The sequence below is a fragment of the Caretta caretta genome, chromosome 1 (genome assembly GCF_965140235.1).
Source record: "Caretta caretta isolate rCarCar2 chromosome 1, rCarCar1.hap1, whole genome shotgun sequence".
NCBI lineage: Eukaryota > Metazoa > Chordata > Testudines > Cheloniidae > Caretta > Caretta caretta.
The window spans coordinates 281061149-281085049 of record NC_134206.1 but is presented as its reverse complement, the minus strand read 5'-3'; the positions used below and the strand labels follow the sequence as shown (position 1 = coordinate 281085049).

Here is a 23901-nt window from a genome sequence, read left to right as displayed (position 1 = left end):
TGTGTTTAATGTCCTTAATATACAAACTGAAATAACTATTGGCATATGCAAAGGTGATTACTTAATTTTGGATGTGCTTATGTTTCCTTTTAAGAAATATAAGCATGTTTTGCAAATTTGAAGGCTGTTAGGTCTCCTCTCTGATACGCATGTGTAGCTCACAGGGGTTGTGCCTTATCCCCAGATATAATTTGGATTTAGTATTTTTAATGTTTTTGGGTATAATCTTCAAGTCCTTAATCAGGCCTTACCTCCACTGAAACCAGTGGAATTGAGCCCTGAGTAAAGACTACAGGACTGATCCCAGAATAATCTTCAACTTTTAGGAAGCTAGTGAATCCTAAGGCGTTTTATATCTTCAGGGCTGGGCAGTTTTCTAGAGTGCTGTGGTTATCTGTGGCCAATGCAAGGGGGCCACTTTAGGACTTTTGTTTAGAGTCATCTCCCCAATTCCCCCCAAGATACCCTCTCCCTTCCTCTGGCCTGCCTGAAAGATTGCCCTGCCTCCCTCTGCTGTCAAGTTCCACCCCCTGTTTCATACAGGAAAGCGGTATGGGTGGATGATGCAGAGCAGCGGTGGTGGCTGGCGATGGATGCCATCTAGTATAGCACACAGAAGGCCAGTGGTGTTGATGTGGCTGGCTGGGGAGGTGGTAGCTGGAAAACAGGAAGCTTGTTATCAGAGAGCTGAGCCTTCCTGGCAGCTCCAGGACAGACTACAGGAGGGTTTAAGAGGTGGGAAGGCTCAGGGAGAGGTGTGGTTGGTGGCAAGAGACAACAAAGATCTGAGTTTGATTTGCTCTTAGCCTTCATATTTGAGTTCAAAGGACAAGTATCGTCATCTTTAGGAATCCAAGGATCAAAGTACTGTAGAAGAGGTCCAAGTGCAGCAATAAGCCACATGTGGTGGGCTGGCATAGGTCTCAGCCATGCAGTTGGAATGGTCATCTGTGGTCTTTTCTGTGGCAGCTATTCCACCATGTAACAGCCAAGCATCCAGTCACCTGCTTCTCTCTGTTTCTGTTAATGCCATGAGATAAAATGAATGAAAGCATGAGACAGGCTCAGCATCAAAGCAGAAATAATGGAGCATTTTGTGCCACATAAGAATTTCAATGGGAAGGCCAGCAAAAAGTCAGTAACGCCAGGAAGCACTTTGTGGCATATGGAGAGAGCAGTAGTCTTGGAACGTTTGTGTCCCGAAGCTCCAATTTGTAATAACTGCCCAGCCTGCATGTCAAGAAAAGTTTGGCCATTGCAACCCCCCAAAACTCTCAATGACTTTCTTTACGCTTTTGAAATGTGTTCTGTTTCCATTTACATGTTTCCTTCAGCTCAATATAGATTTTTATTTAGTTAGGTATTTTTATTGAAGCAAAGTTCATTGCTGAAATATTTACGTCAGTTACAAATAACAGTATTTTATGGAACTACTTTATGTAGAAGCTTTTATTGCACAGTTGTATGAATTGGTGTGTTGTTGATACTCTTTGCTATTTATTTTTGATTGCTATATTATCATGAGTACTGCCAAAAAAGAAAATGTTGCCTTCCCTTAGTTGGCTATGCATCCCACTGTGATATCATCAATCAAGAACTTTTTGCTCCATGTCACCCATACGTCAGTCCAGGATTATACTATCAGCTGTGCCGTTTTGATGCCTGTAAATGTGGAAGCAGCTGTTTGTGTAATGCACTTGCACACTATGCCTATATCTGTGGCAAGCATGGAATTGCTATTGATTTCAGAGCTCATGTTTCATACTGCGGTGAGTAACATTTGCAAAAGAAGAATAGTTTTAGAAATGGGGAATGATGAGAAATTCTTTGAAATAGAACAAATCTTTGCTTTGCATCAGAAGCTAGAATCCTGCTTTGGGATGTTGAAACGCAAACATAATGCACAGCAGCTGCAGCTGCAGTGCCTAGGGTGTCACTTTTTGGAAGAAGGGGAAAGTGGTCACAGTGTGATATGGAAGGTAGAGCAGGGACTTGAATCCAGATCTTTCAAATCATTGGCTAATACCCTAACCACTGCATCATTCTTCCTCTCCCCTAGAAACTGAAATATATTGAATATACTTTGAAACACACAGACTTTTTCAAGGGTTTTTCTTAACAAAAAGGCATCCTGAGTTTAATCATTTAAAGCCTCAAAATGAGTGAAGCCAAGAAATTTCTAACACACTTGAAATCAGAGTTGGGCTGAGGTTTAGCTGAGAATCACGTGACTAAACCCCAGCACATCTCTGTGGCAATTTGGGACAGTACATCTTACTGTGTTATCTCACACTGTCATAAATGTATCTCAGTGTATTTATTGCAACCTCATAAGATGATGATGTTTCCCCCTTAGCTCTAGTGTGCCGAAGTGGTATGCTGTATCATCGGTGCTCTTCTTTTTGCGGACACTCCTGTTCTTCCCTTTCTGCCCCGCATGTCTGTAATGACGACTGTGCTGAAGGATGCAATTGCCCTGATGGAAAATACTTTGAAGAATCAATCAACTTTTGTGTGCCAGTGTAAGTCATATTACATTGTTTTGAATATACCGTGTTTGTCGCTTTGCAGCAAGACTTAAAAACAGAACTCTTTCTTGCATCTCATTTTGTGTTCCCCTTTCTCCACCACTATTACTGAACCAGTTATTGGCTGCTGATAGTGTAATTGGTGATGGATGGCCAACAAGACAAGTGATTTACTGGTTCAGTGTCAGAAAATTTAAAGTAATGCACATTGGAGGGAAACATTTAAACTACACGTACACCTTACAAGGTTCTAAATTAACTATATCAGCTCAAGAAAGAGACCTCAGTGTCACTGTATACAGCTCATTGAAGACCTCTGTTCAATGCACAGCAGCAGTCAAAAAAAGCTACAAAATGTTAGAATACATAAGGAAAGAGATAGCAAATAATATAAAACTATCATAATGCCCTTATATAAATCAATGGTGTAGCCTCTCCTGGAATACTGTTTGCAGTACTGGTCACCCAGTTTTAAAAAAAGATTTTGCAGATCTGTAAGTGGTTCAGAGAAGAGCGATGAGAATGTTCAAGGTCATGGAAAAATTCTCATATGAAGAGAGATTGAAAAGATTGGGATTGTTTACAGTAGAAAGGAGACAAATGAGAGGCGATGTGATAGAGGTGTATCAAATAATAGAGAAGGTGGATCTTTAACGTCTGTTCTCCATTACACATAACAGAAGCCCAAGGAGACATTCAATTAAATTAAAAGGTGGGAAGTTCACAATCAATAAAAAGAAGTACCTTCACACACAGAATGTAATTAACTGTGGAACTCATTACCACAGGAAGTCATTGAGGCCAAGAACTTAATAAGATTCAAAAAAAGGACTGGAAGTTTATATGGTTATCAAGAATATCCAGAGTTGTTACAATTAATGACAATAACAGTTTTGGAAAGGACAGCAAACCTTTTGATTTTAGCCAATCTCTACCTATTAGAAATCAATGTGGGAAGCTGATTACCCCACAGCTGCTTTCTGAGTGGCTCTTATACTGTCTTCTGAAGTGTCTGGTTCTGGCCACTGTCTGACAGGATACTACACCAGATGAAACTTGAGTCTGATTCAGTATGTCAATTCCTATGTTCCTAAGTCAGGCTGCATCCTGCCTTACTCATCCTGTAACCAGGAAGAAAAGCTACTTTCTGTGAGGCTGCAACACACAGAAACAGCAAATAAGTAATTTGAAGATCATTACAGGATATGAGTGAAATCCTGGCCCAATTGAAGTCAATGGCAAAATACCCATTGACTTCAATAGGGCCAATATTTCACCCCTTAATTCTTGCCTTAGGTTAAGCTTGCACTGTAAATATAAATAAGCAGGTCAGTTAGAGAATTAAACTGCGTGTTTATCCAACTTAGTTAGGATCTGAAGAGTAAATATCCTTATATCCTATTTCATATAGTTTTCATACCCATATGCATAAGCTTTGTTTTCACAGATCTAGCTGTCGTTGTTATTACAAAGGCAGAACCTTCCAGCCTGGGGAAATCCTGCCCACGCAGTCAGGCTCCTGGTAGGTTTTGGTATTAAGTGTTTAATCTTTGACTCACTCAGGCCCTGATCCTGCTAGTAGAATTGTATGAACAGACCCCTATGCCTGTGTGGTTCTTAATTCAGAATCAGGGCCTAACTGCTTCAAGATCCGTGTTTATTTCAATGTTGGAAAAGGAAATCTTGAAAGAAACTGGATTTAATATATTCTTAATAAAGAACTCATAAACCCAAAGAAACAATTCATCCCACCACCACTCAATATTCGCCACTCACCCCAACTTCACCGTGCCCCATTGCCCCCTACTTGCCACAACCCATCTCACCCTGCAGCCCCTCCCAACACTCCTCAGTCACCCCACAGCCAGCCAACAACTCAACCTCACCCATCTCCTCTGGGATTTTCTTAGCCACTCAAAGTTGCCCTTTCTTCCCTGTGTCCCCCCGGCTCAGCCCTCCACTCCCATTCTGAGCTCAGGTGGCTCCTCCTGATCCTGGCTGTCCAGCTCCACTTGCTTCACACTCACTTGGCCCCATTCTGCTCAGGTTTGGTGTGGCTGCCAAACTTCAATAAGTGGTGTTGAGAGACCCAGGGTTTAGGCTGATCAGTTGGGTGTGGCCGCCCCCCTATTATGACAGAGAGGTGGCCACGCCAAACTTCAGTGAATGGGGTGTGACCCAGCGCACTAGGCCGCAATGCTGCTGAGGTTTGGCTCCGTCATGACAGGGGGGTGGCTAGGCCAAATTTAAGCGAGTGGTGTTGCACTGTTGTGCTGATTAGTCCCCCCCACCCCAGTTGTCTCCTGTTATTTCTCAAAAATGGGGGCCTATGCACATGCACAGTAGGCCTGTATCACATTACCAGTACCCTGAGACACCCAGTTCCTGAATCAATATAAATAAGTTACACACAGAATTGTGGACAGATTTAGATTCCTAAAGTTTAATGATCATTTCCCTCTTGATTTAGATTGTTTAAATTAGGTAGTGTTTTTGAGTGCTATATAATTGCTAAGTTGTTTTCTCACGTACACAGCAGTTGTGTGATTTATTTTTTCCTGGAATAAAGATGGTTTGTTTTCTTTACACCAGCCAGTGTTTGAATGGAACCATGAAATGCACTGAAACTGCTACAACTGCAGGTGATTTATATTCTTGTCTTATTTTACAGTTTCACAGGAAAAATATTTGCTGTCGAGTATTCATTCATTTGCTTTTTTATATTCATATACATCTCATCAGATGCTAAATATCACCACTATTTATGACGATTATTTTTTCAGTCTAGAGTTACTTATCTTGATCTAACTGACTTTCAATACAACTTGTATTCCTAAGTCACTTAAGCAGAATTTTTAAAGGCACCTCTTGTAAGACATAGGCCACAATTTTCAAACATGGGTGCCTAAAATTAACTCCCCAAATTCCATATTAAAACATCTAAAGGGAAGAAACCTGATTTTCAGAGGTGCAGAGCAGGTGAAATTTCAGTTGGATTTCTGCTGGAATTTGTGAGTGTTCAACACCTCTGAAAATCAAGCTACTTTATTAAAGGCTGATTCAAAGCACACTGAAGTGATTGGTAATTGACTATAATAGGCTGTGGAGCAGGTCCTTGGTGCCTTGCTTTAGATGCCTAACTTTAGGCACTGAAGTTTTCAATTTTGGACCTTAGTTAATAGATATTCTTAATGAAATAATTACATAGAATATAAACAAAAATGCAAATTTTCACTTTAACTGCAGTTGAACACATACAAAACGCATTTCGTTTAAATAGTATATTTTATTAATTACAATATTTTTAAAAATAAATTGTGAACTAAAAGAATTAGAAACTTTCAGTGCAAAGGAGAAGCTGATCTCATTCAATTTGCATTTTACATTTGAAGTTCACACGTGCCCTGAAGGAAAAATCTACTATGACTGCAGATATTCAGTGCCTGGCTTACCAGCAGCTGGTGTGAACTGTGAGATCTCCTGTGCGAACCTTGCCATGAACTTCACCTGTGTGCCATCACCTCCATGTGCAAGTGGTTGTATCTGCCCCCCAGGGTAAGTGTAAGTCAGAGTGTTTAGTAGAGCCAGAGGAACAGGAATACTTTTCCTCCACAGGGACCCCCTGCATACTATCTTCTTTTTTTTCTTCAGATAGTTCAATTCGTAAATTGCCTTCTTCTGTTTTGCTTGCAAACATTTGAATCTATCATGCTGTCTTTTTCCTGGGATGTAAAATAGTGATTGTCATGGTTACCTGAATAGCTGTATCACTGACCCTTTCTGTTATCTCTGTGAGTGCACCCCCCCACAGGTGCTAGGCCTCATGCCTTACCTTTTCTTCACAGAATCCCGCTGCTCTCCCAATCTTAGATCAGGTCCCAGGCTACAGGACCCTGTGCATCAGCTGTGTGTACCCTAACTAGTCTGACTGGGAAGCTAATATAATAAATATATTTATTTAGCAATAGGAACAAAGCATAACATAAGAGTAAAGGATTTTAAAACAACAAAAGGTCTCCATTTATTTCTGCCTCCCCTAGAGCCCTAGGCAGGCCAGTCTTACCCTCTGGGGGATCTGTCTGGTGATCTCCGCAAGAGGTTGAGCCAGAGCATCAAAGAAAATGGTTCTTGCGTTGTCTCTCAAGTGTTTGGTGCAAAATGTATATCCAGATCCACTCCTGCCCCCCTTCTTGGATGCATTTCTTGAAAATCATGCTATTGAATTAACTCAACATACGGATGCAATACACATCACAATATCCTGGTCACAATACAGTATTAATTGTACAGGCAGTTCCAAATCTGCCACACTGACATACAGTTGATATATGTGTACTACAGATATAAAATGATGTGACTCTGTTTACCTGTTTTAACCACCATAATCCATCTCAGATTGTGTTGGATGAAACTGTGATGATAAACATTAAAATCTTGGTTGATTTAGTTAAAGATTAAGCATTCACTTTGTTGCATGGAAAATAAATTCATATTTAGTGCATAATTAGTGGGAAATTATGTTTCTTTATTTCCTTGTACTGTTCAGGCATGCAGGGGTCAATTTGCTTTTCTAGTCCAAAGTCAGATAGAATAGAATAGTGTTATCTCCAAAATATGAGGGTTAGAAATTATTTCTGTTTTTACAGAAAAAAATGTTATTGATATCCAGTTTAGATGGAGTGGGACTTAAAGAAAGTCCTGGGAAGGTAACAGACTTATTATAGATTTGCAATTGTAAGGCACTAGTACTAGCCTCAGTTGATATAGTCAGGTGTTAGGAAGAGATGTTGAGGAACAAGAAATAATAATGAACAGAGGCTAATCTTTACCCCTCCTTCTAATTGTGAACAATTCTGTTTAATTTTTAAAAAGAAAACCCCATTATTAAAAACTTTCTCCCTGCCATTGAGTTAAAAAAAACAATAGACTAGTTTTATATCTTATGTGACGGAAGAACCCCTTAATGTCAACTGGCAAATGGGTACAAGAATATCCTGATTCTGGTATGTATGTTCTGGTCTCAAAGGAAAGCCCATGTCACACTGGTTATTAATATTTTTGTGAAATATAAGTGCAAGTAGTATGAAAGCAGTAATGTGTGTGTGTGTGTGTGTGTGTGTGTGTGTGTATACATACATACTGAAAAGTTTTAAAATCTTTTCTAAGGTACTGGTCACCATCAGATGTGCAAAATAGCTTTTCTATCAGATAAGAGATATGTGTCCATCTGTCTGGTTGTTTAAATGTAAATTTAAGTATTGTCTCATTCACAATACCTGTCTGAGCTGAATGCAGAATTTCAGATAGGAACTAACAGATAGAGGAACATAGCTGGGGAAGAGAACCTTATCTTGAGATGCACTTCAAAGGTTTGCTGGGCTGTATTTGGGGAATAAAGAAGATACTCTGTCATCCTGCTGCTGTTTACATTTAGGAAAATGGGATCTCAGCCAGCTGAAAATGCTGAAAAGGACTTTGGGTGAGATACACTTCTTTAGACAGTAGGTTAACCTATTAATTAAGTTTAGTCTCTTGCAAGTGTGTTATGATTTTGTTTTATATGTACCTGAGGACTGGAAAAGGGAAAATATAGTACCTATCTATAAAAGGGGGAATAAAGACAACACAGGGAACTATAAACCAGTCAGCATAACTTCATTACCTGGAAAGATAATGGAGCAAATAATCAAGCAATCAATTTGCAAACACCTAGAAGAACAAAAGGTGATAAGTAACAGTCAACATGGAATTGTCAAGAACAAATCATGTCAACCAACCTAATATCCTTCTTTGACAGGATAATAAGCCTTGTGGATAGAGGGGAAGCAGTAGATGTGATATATCTCTACTTTAAGGCTTTTGATACTGTCTCACGTGACCTTTTCATAAACAAATTAGAGAAATATAGCTTAGATGAACCTTCTGTAAGGCAAGTCTACAACTGGTTGGAAAAACATACTTAGAGAGTACTTATCAATAGTTAACAATCAAGCTGGAAGGGCATATAGAGTGGGGTCCTGTAGGGCTCTGCCCTGGGTCTGGTTCTATTCAATAGCTTCATAAATGATTTGGATAATGGCAAAGAGTACATTTAAAGTTTGTGGACGATACCAAGCTGGGAGGGTTTGCAAGTACTTTGGAGGGTAGGATTAAAATTCAAAATGAGCTGGATAAACTGGAGACGTGATCTGAAATAAATAGGATGAAATTCAATAAGGACAAGAGCAAAGTATTACACATAGGAAGGAATAATCAACTGCACAAATACAAAATGGAAATTGCCTAGGAAGGAGTACTGCAGAAAAGGATCTGGAGGTTGTAGTGGATCACACACTAAATATGAGTCAATAATGTAATACTGTTGCCAAGAAAGTGCACATCCTTCTGGGATGTATTAGCAGGAGTGTTGTAAGCAGGATGCAATTCTTCCACTCTACTTGGCATTGATAAGGCCTCAGTTGGAGTATTGTTTCCAGTTCTGGTCATCACACTTTAGGAAAGATGTGGACATATTGGAGAAAGTCTAGAGGAGAGCAACAAAACTGATTTAAAGTCTAGAAAACATGACCTATAAGGGAAGATTGAGGAAATTGAGTTTGTTTAGTCTGGAGAAGAGAAGGCAGAGTGGGGACTTGATAAGTCTTCAGGTACATAAAAGGTTGTAAAAAAGAGGAGGGTGATAAGTTGTTCTCCTTAACCACTGGGCAAGGTCAGGGCAAGAAGTAATGGGCTTAAATTGCAGCAAGTGAGATTTAGTTTAGACAGTAGGAAACACTTCCTAACTGTAAGGGTAGTTATGCACTGGAACAAATTACCAAGGGAGGTTGTGGAATTTCCATCATTGGAGATTTTTAAGAACAAATTAGAAAAACACCTGTCAGGGATGGTCTAGATAATATTTAGTCCTGCCTAAGTGCAGAGCACTGTACTAGATGACCTGCTTAGGTCCCTTCTAGTCTTATATTTCTATGATTCTATGATTTGTTTCCAATATCCTTACTATGATCTGCTTAATCTCTAATCTTTGATGATGATCTTATTCTTGTTTTCACTATAAATATATCTCAGTGCTGTGGTGTTAAGCAAAGGGATGGTTCTGAGCTGAATCTTACAAGCTGTGTGTGTATAATGTTCCCTTAGGCTCAGCAAACCTGATATTTCTGTGAGTAGCCAGGGTCGGGTTGGCTATCGCAGGGGATTGCTTCAAAGGGACTCAGGGACTGGGATGCACCTGTTGTTAACCTGCAAGGCAAAGTAAAGGCTGGCATAGCCCAGAGAAGAATGCTTGAGTGGCTAACAGGCTGCTGGTGTTAGGGAGCTAAGTACAAACAAGACTCCCTCTTCTTGGAAGCAGAGGGTAACAGGGTGACTCATCACATCTTATTAATTCATTTGAAAAAAAAAAAACCAACCAAACTCATCCTTAATGCTGGTGATAATACTGGGAAAACATTACTGTGAACTTTGTTTAAATTTTTAAGTGAAGGATCCTCAAACTGATTTGTAGTGTGGATGGCATCTATTTTCATTTGCATGAACCACTTCCCCACTCAGCCACAACAGCAGCTACAGCAATTGCTTTCCTAGAGCATAATATCAGGAAAGCATGTAGTATATTTTAGCTGTTCTTTTATGTAGCTGAGCAGCTGGAGGTAAGAAGGCAGCACAATGTGATCAGCCAGCTCTCTGGACCACCAGAAAGTTCTCCAGTGACCGGCAATGTTCTATTGACCAGAGCTGAAAAACTGTGCTTTCGGTGGTTAGTTTAAGCTCACGTACTTGGATTTTCACTTTAAACAATGATTGTTTTCTATTTTGAAGGATGGCAGAGCATAAAGGGAAATGTTATGTTCCTGATAGTTGTCCATGTACCTGGAAAGATTGGGAGTATCTGTCCGGAGAAGTGATAGCTACACCTTGCTATACCTGGTAAGTGACTATTATGTTTTACAAATTTCCAAAATATCATTTCCTGATAATAAAGTGAACTTTATATTTAATACAGAAATTTTGTAACTACATTGAAAAACAAGGTGGTACAGGAAGGGAAATATCAAGAAAGAGAAACTGTGAAGAAGAATACTGGAGAAATGTTGAATCTAAAATCAGGGATGAGGAAGCTGGTCGTTTGGTAGCTCAGGATACAGTTAGGATGAGCTTATATTGCTATCCTCCAATAAGGCTTGGGGCTATGTGCAGGGCAAGTATGAGTATGGATACCAGAATCTGTATAGTATGAGTGAGGATACCAGAATCTGTCTATTAGTCAAGACCATGAAAGAAAAAAAATGGTTCACAAAATATTAAAGGAAATAGAACAGCTAAACAGCTTTAAAATATTTTTAAAATTGGAAATATAGCACGTGGATTCCTTTCACAGATCTCCCACCTGGCCTGCATTGGCACACACATAACTTTGTATGCCTTAACTCACATGTGGAAAAAAATATAACTGAGGAACACAACCTGTTTGCACTTGCTTTGTAGTCAGCTTGCATACACATAGAATGTCAGGGTTGGAAGGGACCTCAGGAGGTCTTCTAGTCCAACCCCCTGCTCAAAGCAGAACCAATCCCCAACTAAACCATCCCAGCCAGGGCTTTGTCAAGCCTGACCTTAAAAACTTCTAAGGAAGGAGATTCCACCACCTCCCTAGGTAACGCATTCCAGTGTTTCACCACCCTCCTAGTGAAAAAGTTTTTCCTAATATCCAACCTAAACCTCCCGCACTGCAACTTGAGACCATTACTCCCCGTTCTGTCATCTGCTACCACTAAGAACAGTCTAGATCCATCCTCTTTGGAACCCCCTTTCAGGTAGTTGAAAGCAGCTATCAAATCCCCCCTCATTTTTCTCTTCCACAGACTAAACAATCCCAGTTCCCTCAGCCTCTCCTCATAAGTCATGTGTTCCAGTCCCATCAAAAATTAGTGACTGTGTGAAAATATTACTAGCAAATTGTATGAGCGCAGAAAATTAATTACACATGCAGAAGCAGAGGCTCTGGATTTTTTTGCTGTCATTTAGAACTTCATGTAACTGACAGCAAAATTTGGCCCTCCAAATGTAAGCAACTTTGGGGCTCGTTTGACACAAGGAAATCCATTGATAGTAATAGAAGAGTTCTGTGTATTGAACAAATGTAGATCTTGTCTCAAAAATGTATCAAAATGAATCATGAACAGAAAGTCCTTAGTGTTCTAAGGACCTGGCTTAGGCATTGTAGAGTGGTATCACGGTGCTGGAGTTATCCATGTTGCCGGTGCACCCTGAGGAGGAGGTAGGAATGCTCTTACATGCCATGGAATCGGTAGGGTGTTCATGTTCATTTTCTGCACATCTTTATCAAATATGTGGGTTTAAGGCCACCCTTTTGCCACTTCTGCAACACTGGCAAGCCTACAGTTCTGGGGCAGCATGCAGCACAACTCTGGGCTAACATGGCCATGCAAGTTTCCCCCTTCCTTGTTTTTTTTCAAAGTCAAAATAAGGAGACTAAGAAAACTTCTTTGAAAAATAAGGGTTTGAAAGGAAAATAGCCTTTCTATGAGACATTATGGACTATATTACCTTTTCCTCATAGTGTTTGTCGACGAGGGATATTCACATGCACCAGTTATCCTTGTCCTGCTGTGTGTACGGTTTACGGGGATCGACATTATTATACTTTTGATGGGTTGGAATATGATTACGTCAGTGACTGCCAAGCTTATTTAGTGAAGGTAGGAGAATTTGTTCACACATTGTTTTTATATTCCATATATTCCACTGTGTTTTTTTAAAAAAAAGAATAAAAAATAGAGAACTGGACTTGCAAAGGGAGCCTCTACATTTTTTCAATACCAATAGTTGTTATTTAGAAAGAGCCTTTAATAAATAGCATGCAACAGAGATGTAAGGGAACTTTGGGGGGAAATCTATAAAGAACTATCCTATAAATGGCTTTTTGTGCTAACATTATTTTGAATATGATGATGGTGATTTTTTTTTATATAGTGGCCAAAGTGTACATAGGTGCTCTAAGGACAAATAAAAGACAGGACCTGTCTCTGCCCTTCCATGATAAGGGAAAACAAATCAAGGAGATGTGTAGACTCCACCCTCATCAAGCCATCCCCACAACTGGAGTTCCCATTGTGCTCCTCCATCTATATCTTTCAGATTTAAGCTCTTTGTAGCAAAGGTGGTCTTTATTTTCTGTACTCAACCTTGCTGAGTAAGTTGTCAGCCTTAAAACAAATAGCAGGGCATAGGAACAGGTTAAGATTGGCTAACCATTATTTGCATCCAGCTAGAACTGCATCTAGCTAGCTTGTTCTAAATCAGTGGTTCTCAACCTATTTATCATTGTGGGCTGCAGGTTGAGAACCACAGCACCCCCATAAAAGCGCCCCACAGTCCTCTATGCCCAGCGCTCCCCGCTCAGAGACCCCTCCACAGAGTGGGGCCAGGAGCGGAGCACAGGGCCGGGCGGCCGGGCAGCCGGATGCCACACCCTCACAGCGTGGGTCTGGGCAGCCAGACCCCATACCTCACTGTGTGGGATCTGTCAGCCTAAAACCTGGGGGTGTTGTAGTACCCCCACAAACCTCCAGTTCTCAGTGCCCCATCCCCCCTCACTACCCAGAGTACTCTCCCTCCCCACACACCTGCCCAGAGACCCCACTCTCCCGCACCCTGCCCCTCTGCAGCACTCACCAGCTTCCCTGCTGGCAGGAACACTCCAGCAGGCTGCAAGACACTGTCTTCCCCTTAGCCAGCCCTGCCCCCTTTCAGATCAGAGTGGCAAATTTTGAATTTTTTTTAGCACACAGCTGGGCCCCGGATTGAGAGAACCACTGTTCTAAACTAACTATATAGGTAATTGCTTTGCACTATATCCTCTGTGACTCAGAAAACAATAAAAAGTGACAATGTAATTTCAAAATGACAGCTGTATTGCTCTCCCAGGGTATGTCTGCATTGCAATTAGACACCTGCAGCTGGCCCATGCTAGCTGACTCGGGCTTGGGCTGAAGGGCTGTTTCATTGTGGTGTAGATGTTCAGGTTTGGGGTGGACCCCTGGCTTTAGGACCCTGGGAGATGGGAGAGTCCCAGAGCGTGGGCTGCAGCCTGAGCTTGAATGTCTACTCTGCAATTAAACAGCCTCTTAGCCTGAGCTCCCAGAGCCCAAGCCTGAGTCAGCTGGCACGGGCTAGCCATGGGTGTCTAATTGCAGTGTAATCATACCCAGAGACTGTTTTCTTGTTAGAGCAGCTAGCATGGAAACTACTGTGCAGCTAGATACAGCTTTTGCATGTTTGTTTGTTTTATTTGTTTTATATCACATGTTCATTTCATAAAATACACTTGGTTGGCATAGTTTCTAGGGGCCTGATCCACAATGCCCAAATCAGTTGAAGTCTTTCCATTGACTCCAATAGGATCTGGATTAGACCCTGAATGCATGTGTCTAATTAAACTCAAGTGTGCTGATTTAACAAAAACACCACAAATTCCTTTATTATGATTGGCTGGCAACTATATACTAATGTTCCTAATAGCAAATATTTATGTTACTTGCCTATTTTGTGTAAAAATACCATTACTGACATTTCTAAATGTATCCTCCTGTTATTAAAAAACCACTAATTATTTCTTCTTCTTGGTTGGTGCTGATGGTGGTGGTTAGAAGTGAGAATCTGTTTTTGGAATTCCAGTAATGTCCTATAAAAGAATATTCTTACTATGCCAGTATGTGACCTAGTTCTTCTAACTCTCTGATAAAAAGCCCAGTTTCTCAGTCATTATTATTCAAAATAACATTTCATAGAAACTTTACAAAATCGCCATAACTGTGTGAAATAAAACAAAATTATCAAAGTAAGAACAATGTGAACTTACATTTTGGGGATCTATGGCCTGAAGTTTTTATGTCTGTTTGCAACGTACGATTCAAAATAATGATTTACAATCCTCTTTTCCCAAAAGCCAAAACAAAATCACTCTCAGCTAAACTCCTGATATGCATCAGGGCATCTTCTAACTAGAAATAGTAGTTAACTTATTTGTAATACCATCTTGGCATGCGTGAGTTGGAAAACTAATAGCCATCTCTTAATCTGTAAATCATCCAGCCAGATAGGTATATAGCCTAATCTTTACTAGCCTCTTTACCTTCAGGGGGCTGTGACTATCTTGCTGATCCCTCACATTGTCCAGTCCAGTTTCACCTGCCATTCTTCTTCATATTAAATATATATAAAATTTAGAAATGAACCACTGGGAGCATATGGAGTTCTAAAGTTCAAGAATGAAGTTGGCAGTCACATAATCAAGGCATATGGCACATTGCCTGCAGTCCTTTCATCCAGTGAACAAGATGACACAAGTGATGAAAATGCTGCCTATGTAGATTTGTGATATCAGTACTATCCTTGTTGTGTTGGAGACAGGTGCAATGGTAGGCCTACCTAGAAGCCTTTCAAACTCTGTTTTTTTTTTAAATTAAGATATGCCTGGTTCACAATAGCTAATTTGTTCATAGTCCTTGGGTTGCACTGAAGTGCTGAAGGATTTCACCACCCCTGCAGAAGGATTGTTTACTACAAGCCAGGCGCTATATGATGATTGCTAGAATCAATAACATTGCTATTTGTTCAATTCTGTCTATAAAATATTTAGAGGCAGTGAAGAACTGATTTGTTCCATAATTATGATGATGATGGTGATTTATCAGATAGTTTCCGTGTGTCTCCTACTGAAAGGATGGGTGGTTTCTGCTTTAAATATGTGTCCCGGGGATTAGGTTAAACTGTTTTATTTCCTATTCATTAAATCCAGTTGATTTAGCTGGAACTCTGAAGTATATGTGCTATAGATACTCCAACTGAATATTAAAGTATATACTTTGTCTATCATATTTAATAAACATCGCTTGTAATGTATATCGGTGTGGTTGGCATATTACCTGTGGGAGCGTGAACATGTTGTCCACATGCTTATCCAGCCAGGACCCAGTCTCCTCCCTCTCAGTTCCCAGACACAGTTCGCCAGAAAATAACAGTCCAGAGTCCAGTCTGCAGGCAATTCAATGGGTATATTGGGGCTAAACAAGCAAGCATATTCCAAAGCCCTTGATACCCATTTGGCTATCTCTATACGCTGATAAAGTTTTCCACTTCCCCTCCCCCAACTATATTTCTATATGCCAATAGAACCGTCTTCTTCTCCTAACCCCTAGCTCTGCACGCCTATGGAGCTCCCTCTTCTTTTTTCCCTCTTCTAGGCAAACTTAATTATACTTGTAGTGCCCCTCCCCTGGTACCACCCCTTCCAATATGTGGTCATGTTCCGTTCTGGGGAGTCTTAAGTCTGGGATCTAGAAGACCACCTCTTTTGTACCGGATGGAAGGGCTAAAAAGCAGTGTTACTTTTGGCCATGGTTCCTCTTTTGCAGATTTTGTCTCCTCCTTACACCCTCCTCTCCCCTCCCCGCCAGCTGCTTGGTTACCATAGCAACCCCTTGTTCTATTAGCCACTTATCTTCAAGGCTACCGGCTTGGGGGTGGGGGGGAAGAAGAGAGGGTGCAGCCTTGTGCTTTCACGTACATACTCTTACTTGCTTATTTAGCCTATTTAAACTAAAAGCAAGGCCAGAAGCAAAATTATTATTATTTAATCTTTACCCTATTTACTTCACATTCTCCTAATACCCAGCCTCTAATTCTGCACGTTCATTCATTTGCACACATATAATTGCCATATTACAGACTGGTAGGTCTGTGCTTTGTCCACTTGTCCACACTACCTCCACTACAGAGTAGTTCCCTAAAAAGTAACATTATGCTTATTCAGCAGCATATTTGATATAATAATTTCAAATGATAATTCTAACTTGTTGCTCTTGGGGAAGACATGAATGGAAACTATTTACAGTAGAACCTCAGAGTTATGAACACCTTGGGAATGGAGATTGTTTGTAACTCAGAAATGTTTGTAACACTTAACGAAACAGTATGGTTGTTCTTTCAAAAGTTTGCAACTGAACATTGACTTAATACAACTTTGAAACTTTATTATGCTAAAGAAAAATGTTGCTTTAACCGCTTGAATTTAAATAAAAAAAAGCACAGGGTTTCCTTACCTTGTCAAATCTTTTTTTTTTTAAACTTTCTCTTTATTTTTTTTTAGTAGTTTACGTTTAACCATACTGTACTGCATTTTGTTTTATTCTCTCTGCTGCTACCTGATTGAGTACTTCTGGTCAGTTCATAACTCTGGTGTTCATAACTTTGAGTTTATACTGTACTTTTTTATTGTATTACGGTAGGCTTCCAAAATATCATTTCCCATTTTCTGCAAGGAAAAAAAATCACCACTTTAAAATGTACACATTAATTTGACTGGTTAAACAGCCTATTCTGAACCAGAATTTCAAATAGGTTAGCTGTACACTTGCACAGCTGATCTGCACATGCATTTAACATGAGTACACATTATGGGCAACCAATGGCAAGACTGACTTATTAGAAAATCTGGCGCTGTGTTTGTCATTCCAAGAGCAACATGTGCTCTGTAAAAGGGAAAGAAGGATAGTCTGATATTTAAAAACTATGTAATCATTTTGTCCCTTCTCTTAATACAACTCTTTTTTTTTTCTGCTGAGAAATAGGTCACTTTGCTCCTGCTAGTTTATAAACTGGCATTAGAATACAATACTGGGAACTGTTGCTATCAAATACTTATTGCTGTGTTCTTTACTGACACAAGGCTGAGTTCTTGAGTTTTATCCTGAATCTACTGTAGCTGTTTTCTCAGTTGATAGGAGAGTGAGTTGTGCCAGTCCACTTAAATGGCTGATGCTGTTTGACTTGGCATTTAGCCTTTCTGAATCTGATGCACTGTGTTTAAACTATACACATTATCAATATATCCTGCTGTTAAAGTTTAATAAGATGCACCTGCTTGTGTTGTGAGGGGGGAAAAGGAAACACATGTAATCTTTCAGCAACTTAGGACATTTTAAACCACAGACTCAGTGTAATTATTATCAGCACTTTTTGTTTAAGATGACACCAGGCAAATGAAAAGGCTTTCTATAAAAGTTTCAAAAACATATTCTCTGTTGGGTAAGAAAAACATGTGAAAGAATTGAATGGAGCAATTTTTTATTTTAAAATCAAGGAGGTCATTATTTCTCATTAATTAGTAACATCTTTCAAGACATTTTGTTTCATGTAGTATATAACATTATGAATTTAGTGCACGTAAAGGTTACTGCACTTGTGTATGACTTCTTAAAGAACGTGTCTATTTTAAGCCCTAACAATTTAAAATCTTCCTTAATTAACAAATCCTTTCAAAGCAGAAAATCTCTAGTCTGTGCAGATCGACTAATCTTTTTCACTTCATCGTAAATCAAGTAAATTGCTCATTTTTTGCAGATCTGAATCTTGATGAATTCATGCCAGCCGAGTGTTATAGCGAAATAGAAGATCTTTCCCTAAAAGCATAGGAAAGTAAACCCAGTGCTATTTTTCTACTGTAAAATAACTGAGGTTGTCTAGACTATGTGTTCCTCAGTTGTTTGATTCCTGGTTGTTTCCTGGTACTTTTGTATTTATGTTAAAATGGCCACTTGTGTGGTATATATGTAGGGCCTAATCTAATTAGTGCATAACTGCCTCTATAGCTGCTTTCACTCCTGAAATTCAATCTCATCTTCAATAGTGGTTGCACAATGCCAGTGTGTTGGCATTTTGCAGCCCTTCAAGGCTGTCCTCTTTGGAGAAACAGAGTTCCACATTCAGTGATGTAGGAGAGGTCATGTGCCCCGCTGATGAATATCAGCCAAGGAAGAATTTTGAAGGGTCTGTGTAGCCTGAAGATCAGCCTGTCCTTGAATGAAAGCTCTGTGTTAATACTCAGAGCCTGCTTCAAAGCCCAATGAAGTCAGTGGGAGTCAAGCTCCTCTTTTATATCAATTTTTGGAAGTCCTGCAAGGTTCTTATTAACCAAGCCTATAGAGATGTCCCTCTCTTTTTTAGTCTTCACCTGGGAAGCTCAATACCCAGATAACTTTGGCTTGTACCTGTTTTTCCACTTGTTCCATCCTCTTGGTGAGCAGAAGATTCAATTACAGCTGGCAATGGGTTTATGCTCTTGTTCCATTTTCTCCAGATCAATGATTTCAGACTCAATTACCTCTACGTGCCTTTCTGTCTCCACCATCTGGCTTTCCAGACTATTACATTATGCTGTGAATGAATCACTTTTGTTCTCCAACAAAGGAAGGATTGCTTTCAATTTGTGCAGATTAGCATGGAGGGTTTCCAGCAATGGCTGGAGCAACATTTCTTGCCATGAGACTGGAGTTATTGAGGAGGTGTGGTGTGATCGACAGGTTGGGACCAAATGATGGGTCCTTGCTATTCAGCAGTGACCACACAGCTTGAAGAAAGTTAACTTTTTCACCATTGGTTTTTGCTTTTGGTGTTATAATTGGGCATGCAGGTGTACTTTGGCAATCCTTAATCTACATGTTAATTTGTTCCCTGTCTGAAGAGCAAGACCACCATAAAAATGGCTAGTTGGAGTTCTGATAATACTGCTCGCTTCTGGTGTGTCAGGTTCCATAGACCATTAATATAGCACTCCCAGCCATAAATAAAAATAACCTTGTACACATCTGTCTTAGAGTGATCACTGTGTGTGTTGTCATTTCACTGCTGAGAGCCCTTTACCATATGTGAACTCAAAGCATGTGAGTCAGGTTAATGATGTTAGTGTGGGCCACATTTTATGGGCCACCTGGAGATGCTGCTTTAGGGTTGACCGTGTGGGTGAGACTCTAAGAATGAGTAATGTAGGAGCAATATAGGAAAATGTTTAATTCTGAATTAAATTTGTTATGGGCTGAGTCAGAAAAACTCCTCAGATCCTACCTTTCTGAATCCATAGAAACTAGACGTTACAGTATAGCAGTCTGAATGATCCAATTTTAACTTTTTTTGTTATAAAAGTTGTAATGAAGTCTAGGACTTGTAGTCATTGACAATGTTTTGTGGTACTTAGAAATACCTTATATGTTACTTCAGAAAAGTAACTTGCTGTCATAATTTCATTTCTACATTTTTACCTTACATTTTGCTTTACTAAGGAACAAAGCAAAATCTTCACAGTGGCAAGAAAATTAGCTACCTCTAAAAAGTAGCTGTTAATACTAAAACCACATTTATGGTCCATTAACAAAAATAATATATCACATACACTTTATAATACTGCATGCTTCCATATAAATGAAAATTTAAATATTTAAACATGCAATAAATCAGTACATCTGTAACTGTGCTGTTTAGATACCTTCTGTATCTCAAAATAATTTATACTGCTGGGGATCGTATCACTTGGTAACAGATACCCACACATTCCCAAAACCTTAATCTAGGGAATATCACATTTTTAATTAGAAAAGGATTGTTGTAATGTAACCTAAGCAAATGCCAAATCTGATACACAAGCAGGGCAAAATTAAATAACGAAACAAAGGAGAATCTGTTTAAATGATTTTATGCATACTTTTTCTTAAAATATGAAAAAAAGAAGAAAAAAAATCCCTGCTATATTTCTTTTAACCTGATTGCATCATTTTGGTTTTGAATTTTTGATTTAATTAAAATAGAGCATTCTTTTAGAAATAAACTTTGGAACGTATTAACTGGAAAGATTCCCTTGTCATAGTACCACTCTGAACTGTCAATAGAGTCAGATTCGCTAACCAGTTGTTAGACTTTACACATACTTATGCTAAAATAAAAACCCTGCACTACAAGAAAAAGCTCCCAGAATAGGAAATCAGATGAAGGTCGTAAAATGGTATATTTTGGAAGTCACTTCTGGGGAAGGTATCCTGAGTGCATTATCAGACATCTGAAAATGGTCAGAGGGTGAGTTAGAAACTGCAATAATAATCTTCTCCATATAGTATTGCCACAGCCTTCCCACCCACCGCAGTTGCTCCCTGCTCCTGCCCTTCTACTCAATAATGTTTTCATTCATTATTCTGCCAGTGCCAAAGAGATTTATCAGATAAACTCCAGAAAGCACTGATTTAACAAACAAAATTAGACTTAATATAGACATAGAAAATGGCGAGGAAAAGGCATGTGTGGGAAGCGAGAAATGTAACAAAAGTGTCATATTGTTTGGTTGATATTTAGCTTGCATGTTAGTAGTTCCAAATGTTATTTATTTTTAAAATGTTTTTTTATTGAAGTGAGTTAATTTTTGTAGAAATGTGAGCAATATCACTGCTCTGTTCTCCATTTTCCTTTTCTGGTGCTCTCCTCCATGATGAGAACCCCCTTTTCTTCCCTATATGCATCCCATCTCCAGTTCTGAGCTCTTCTTAACCATTTCTCAGAACTTGTGAGGCTGTGTATATCAGTGCCATCTGGTGACTCCCAATAACAATGCACACAACTCCTGCAAAGCCTTTTGGGGGCCATTAGCATTGTGCTTCAGGTAGGCAAGAAGTTAAAATTAAACAACAGTAAACAATGTGTGTGTGTATTTATAGAAAACACAAAGGTATATAGGCCTTAATGCTTAAGTGCTTTGCTGGACTGGGGACAGAATGCTCTGCATCTTGCAGGATTGAGGTCTTTCCGAATAATAGATTAGCAACAGTGCTTCAGGAGTTAAACATTAGGTGTCTTGCAGAGGGGTTTTAGAGCACCGCATCACAATAAATAACAAATAGTAAGCCTGGGCTTTCATGAAGTATAAAAAGGGGAAACGGCTAAGTTTGTCCATACTATGCTTGTGGCATCCCCCTGGAGATAGCCGATAAGAGTAAAACAAGTTCTACTTTTTTGCAGAAAAGTGCAGTTTTCAACATTTTCAAATCTCCATATTTTGTCTTTCAAGTATCATTATTAAAAAAGTAGTAAACTCAGACAAAAATAAGTAAAATGGGACTTGATTTACTATGTGCCATCTCCAGTCTGTCCCCAGATTCTGTAGGGAGTCCAGTGGTACTACCAGAGGGCATGCTGGTGCATCATACAGAGTGTAAGCCTAGATATTAGGACCTGGAAAAGATGGAGAGACGGTATGCCTTTAAATCAGTTAATTACTGAGTGTCCCACTAATCCTGGTTATCTGAGCATGTAACTCTAAAGCAGATGGATTTCAATGATTTCCTCACCCCCCCGCCCAAAAAAAAAAAAAAAAGACAAACCAAAACAAACCAAAACCAACCTTCACTTCAAGTCATCATTTATTGGGCTGGATTTTCTGAGATGAGCGTCGTGTTCTCGTTAGCTGGCACTGATAGCAGCTGAAGATTTGTGACAGAAATAATATGTAACATTCCCAAGTATTATTACAAATTTGGGAAGTGGTAGCAGTTTATTTTTCTTATCTCAAAGGCATGGAATACAGTACAGTTGAGAAGTCTAGCAAAAGAACATTCTGAGAAGTTAGGACTGACAATGAGTTTTTGACTGAGTGCCCAGGTCCGTGACACTCTGCCTTCCATGTTGCTTAGCAACTCCATGTTATCACAAAGAAACTGATATTAAGTTGGAACAGGCTGGATATGGTAATTTACGTGGGAAGATCCTAGTTTCTCTTGAAGTGGGAAAAGCATTTTATTTCTAGTTTCTATCTATCTGGTTTCATATGACAGATTGTAGCACATCCCTCTTTGTGGACATTTTACCTAATAAGGTAAAGAGTAGCTGTGCTTTGGAAAGTGACTATGTAAAAATGACACCTTGTTATTCACTAGATCTGCTCTCTGTGTATACTCAGACGTATCGACCAACATCAGTGACAAAAGTAGTTTTTTATAGCAGGTTACTGAGAGTGAGTCTGATTATTAATAATTGTTGATTATTTGTATTACCGTCGCACCTAAGAGCCCCAGTCGTAGACTAGGACCCCATTGTGCTAAACACTGAACAAAAAGACGGTTCGTGTGCTGAAGAGGTTATCGTCTAAGTTGGACCCCTTTCTTTTTTTTGCACCATCCATGGAATTATTTACTAAATTGCAGTTGTGCCTGGGCTTTACCCCCTGAAAGTAATAGGGTGGCACATGTGCCACTGGTTGCTGACTTTGCAGATCATGGGACTACACAGGTGTAACTCAAGGTGCTGTGTGAGAAGGAAAGAACCCAGCTACTTTCAGATCTGTGGAGGAGTGGCAGGGCTGGCAATTAGAGGAAAAAAGTCTTTATTTGTTAACTGAGCAAATCTGATACTGAAAGTTTTGTGACACAATAAACATGGAGCCCCACAAGGGGCATTTTTATAGTGGGGGCCAGGGTCAGTGTTTGAGTGGCTGGAGAGGTGCATAAAAGGCTTAGGTTTAAACACAGAACGTTCTTTCTGAGGTTTCTGGTTTATTTCAGTTTTGTTTTAACCGAAACAATACAAACTGGCCACTTCTGGCTGCATTTCTGCCATGCAGCTTTCCATAAATGATCTCTAATATATAAACCAGCAAACAGGAAAGTACTTATGAGTCCTTAAGGCTCCCTGTCCTGGCTTTTGGTCAGCAAATTTGCTGTCTCTTTCATGGGAGTAATCCAGTTCCTCACTGGGCTTGTTGTCATTACAGGGTTAACTTGTTTTATAACTTGTGTCCCTCCTAACTCAAGTCCTGTTCATATGCAAAAACCCTTTAGAGTGGTGGTGCCTTTGACTCGAGGTGGCTGGCCTCTCAGGGTATGTCTACACTGAACACTGCAACAAGGAACGTACCTCCTAGCCCAGATAGACTGGTGCTAGCTGGGCTTGAGCTAGCATGCTAAAAATAACAGGGTGGATGTTGCAGCTCGGGTGGCAGCCTGACCCTCTGGGTCTGAGCTCTGGTAGCTAGCTTGAGTCTCCACCAAAGCCACAACACCCACACAGCTATTTTTAGTGCACTAGTGAGAATCCAGCTAGCACAGATTTGTCTACCCATACTGGGAAGTTTGTGCACCTGCCTCCTCGCGCGCGTGTGTACACACACACACACACACACACACACACACACATATGCTGTTTTCAGTGAAAACATCACCTGAGTGTTAACTTGCAGTGTGGTTCCTCTCACTCAAGCCAGGTTAACATGAGAGGGGTTCCTCGAGTTTTGATAATTTGAGTTAATTCTGTATTGATGATATAGCCTTTAAGATCCCAAACCTAATTAGAGCCCATTGCCCCTAGGTACCAACAAGCTAGCAGTGCTTCCCTGAGCAGACTCTTGCTAGAAGTTAACCCCAAAACCACACAAGCTGTGAGCTGGCTCAGTGGGGTCTCTTCCTAAGGGCACCACGGGACTGGGTGTTATGTGGGGCTGTGAAGTGTCTTCCAGTGAGCAGCAAAAACCTGTATCCCC

General features: G+C 39.9%; 1 protein-coding gene across 1 annotated transcript in view; it reads left to right on the top strand.

Moving 5' to 3' along the window:
* The window catches only part of OTOGL (otogelin like), a 135933-nt gene that overhangs the window by 34023 nt on the left and 78009 nt on the right, over nucleotides 1-23901 (top strand). Inside the window, exons 19-25 of the mRNA XM_075126183.1 lie at nucleotides 1560-1769; nucleotides 2357-2522; nucleotides 3976-4050; nucleotides 5121-5170; nucleotides 5921-6083; nucleotides 10350-10457; nucleotides 12112-12250. Of these exons, the coding sequence (XP_074982284.1) occupies nucleotides 1560-1769; nucleotides 2357-2522; nucleotides 3976-4050; nucleotides 5121-5170; nucleotides 5921-6083; nucleotides 10350-10457; nucleotides 12112-12250 (911 nt within the window). The remainder of the gene's footprint in view (nucleotides 1-1559; nucleotides 1770-2356; nucleotides 2523-3975; nucleotides 4051-5120; nucleotides 5171-5920; nucleotides 6084-10349; nucleotides 10458-12111; nucleotides 12251-23901) is intronic.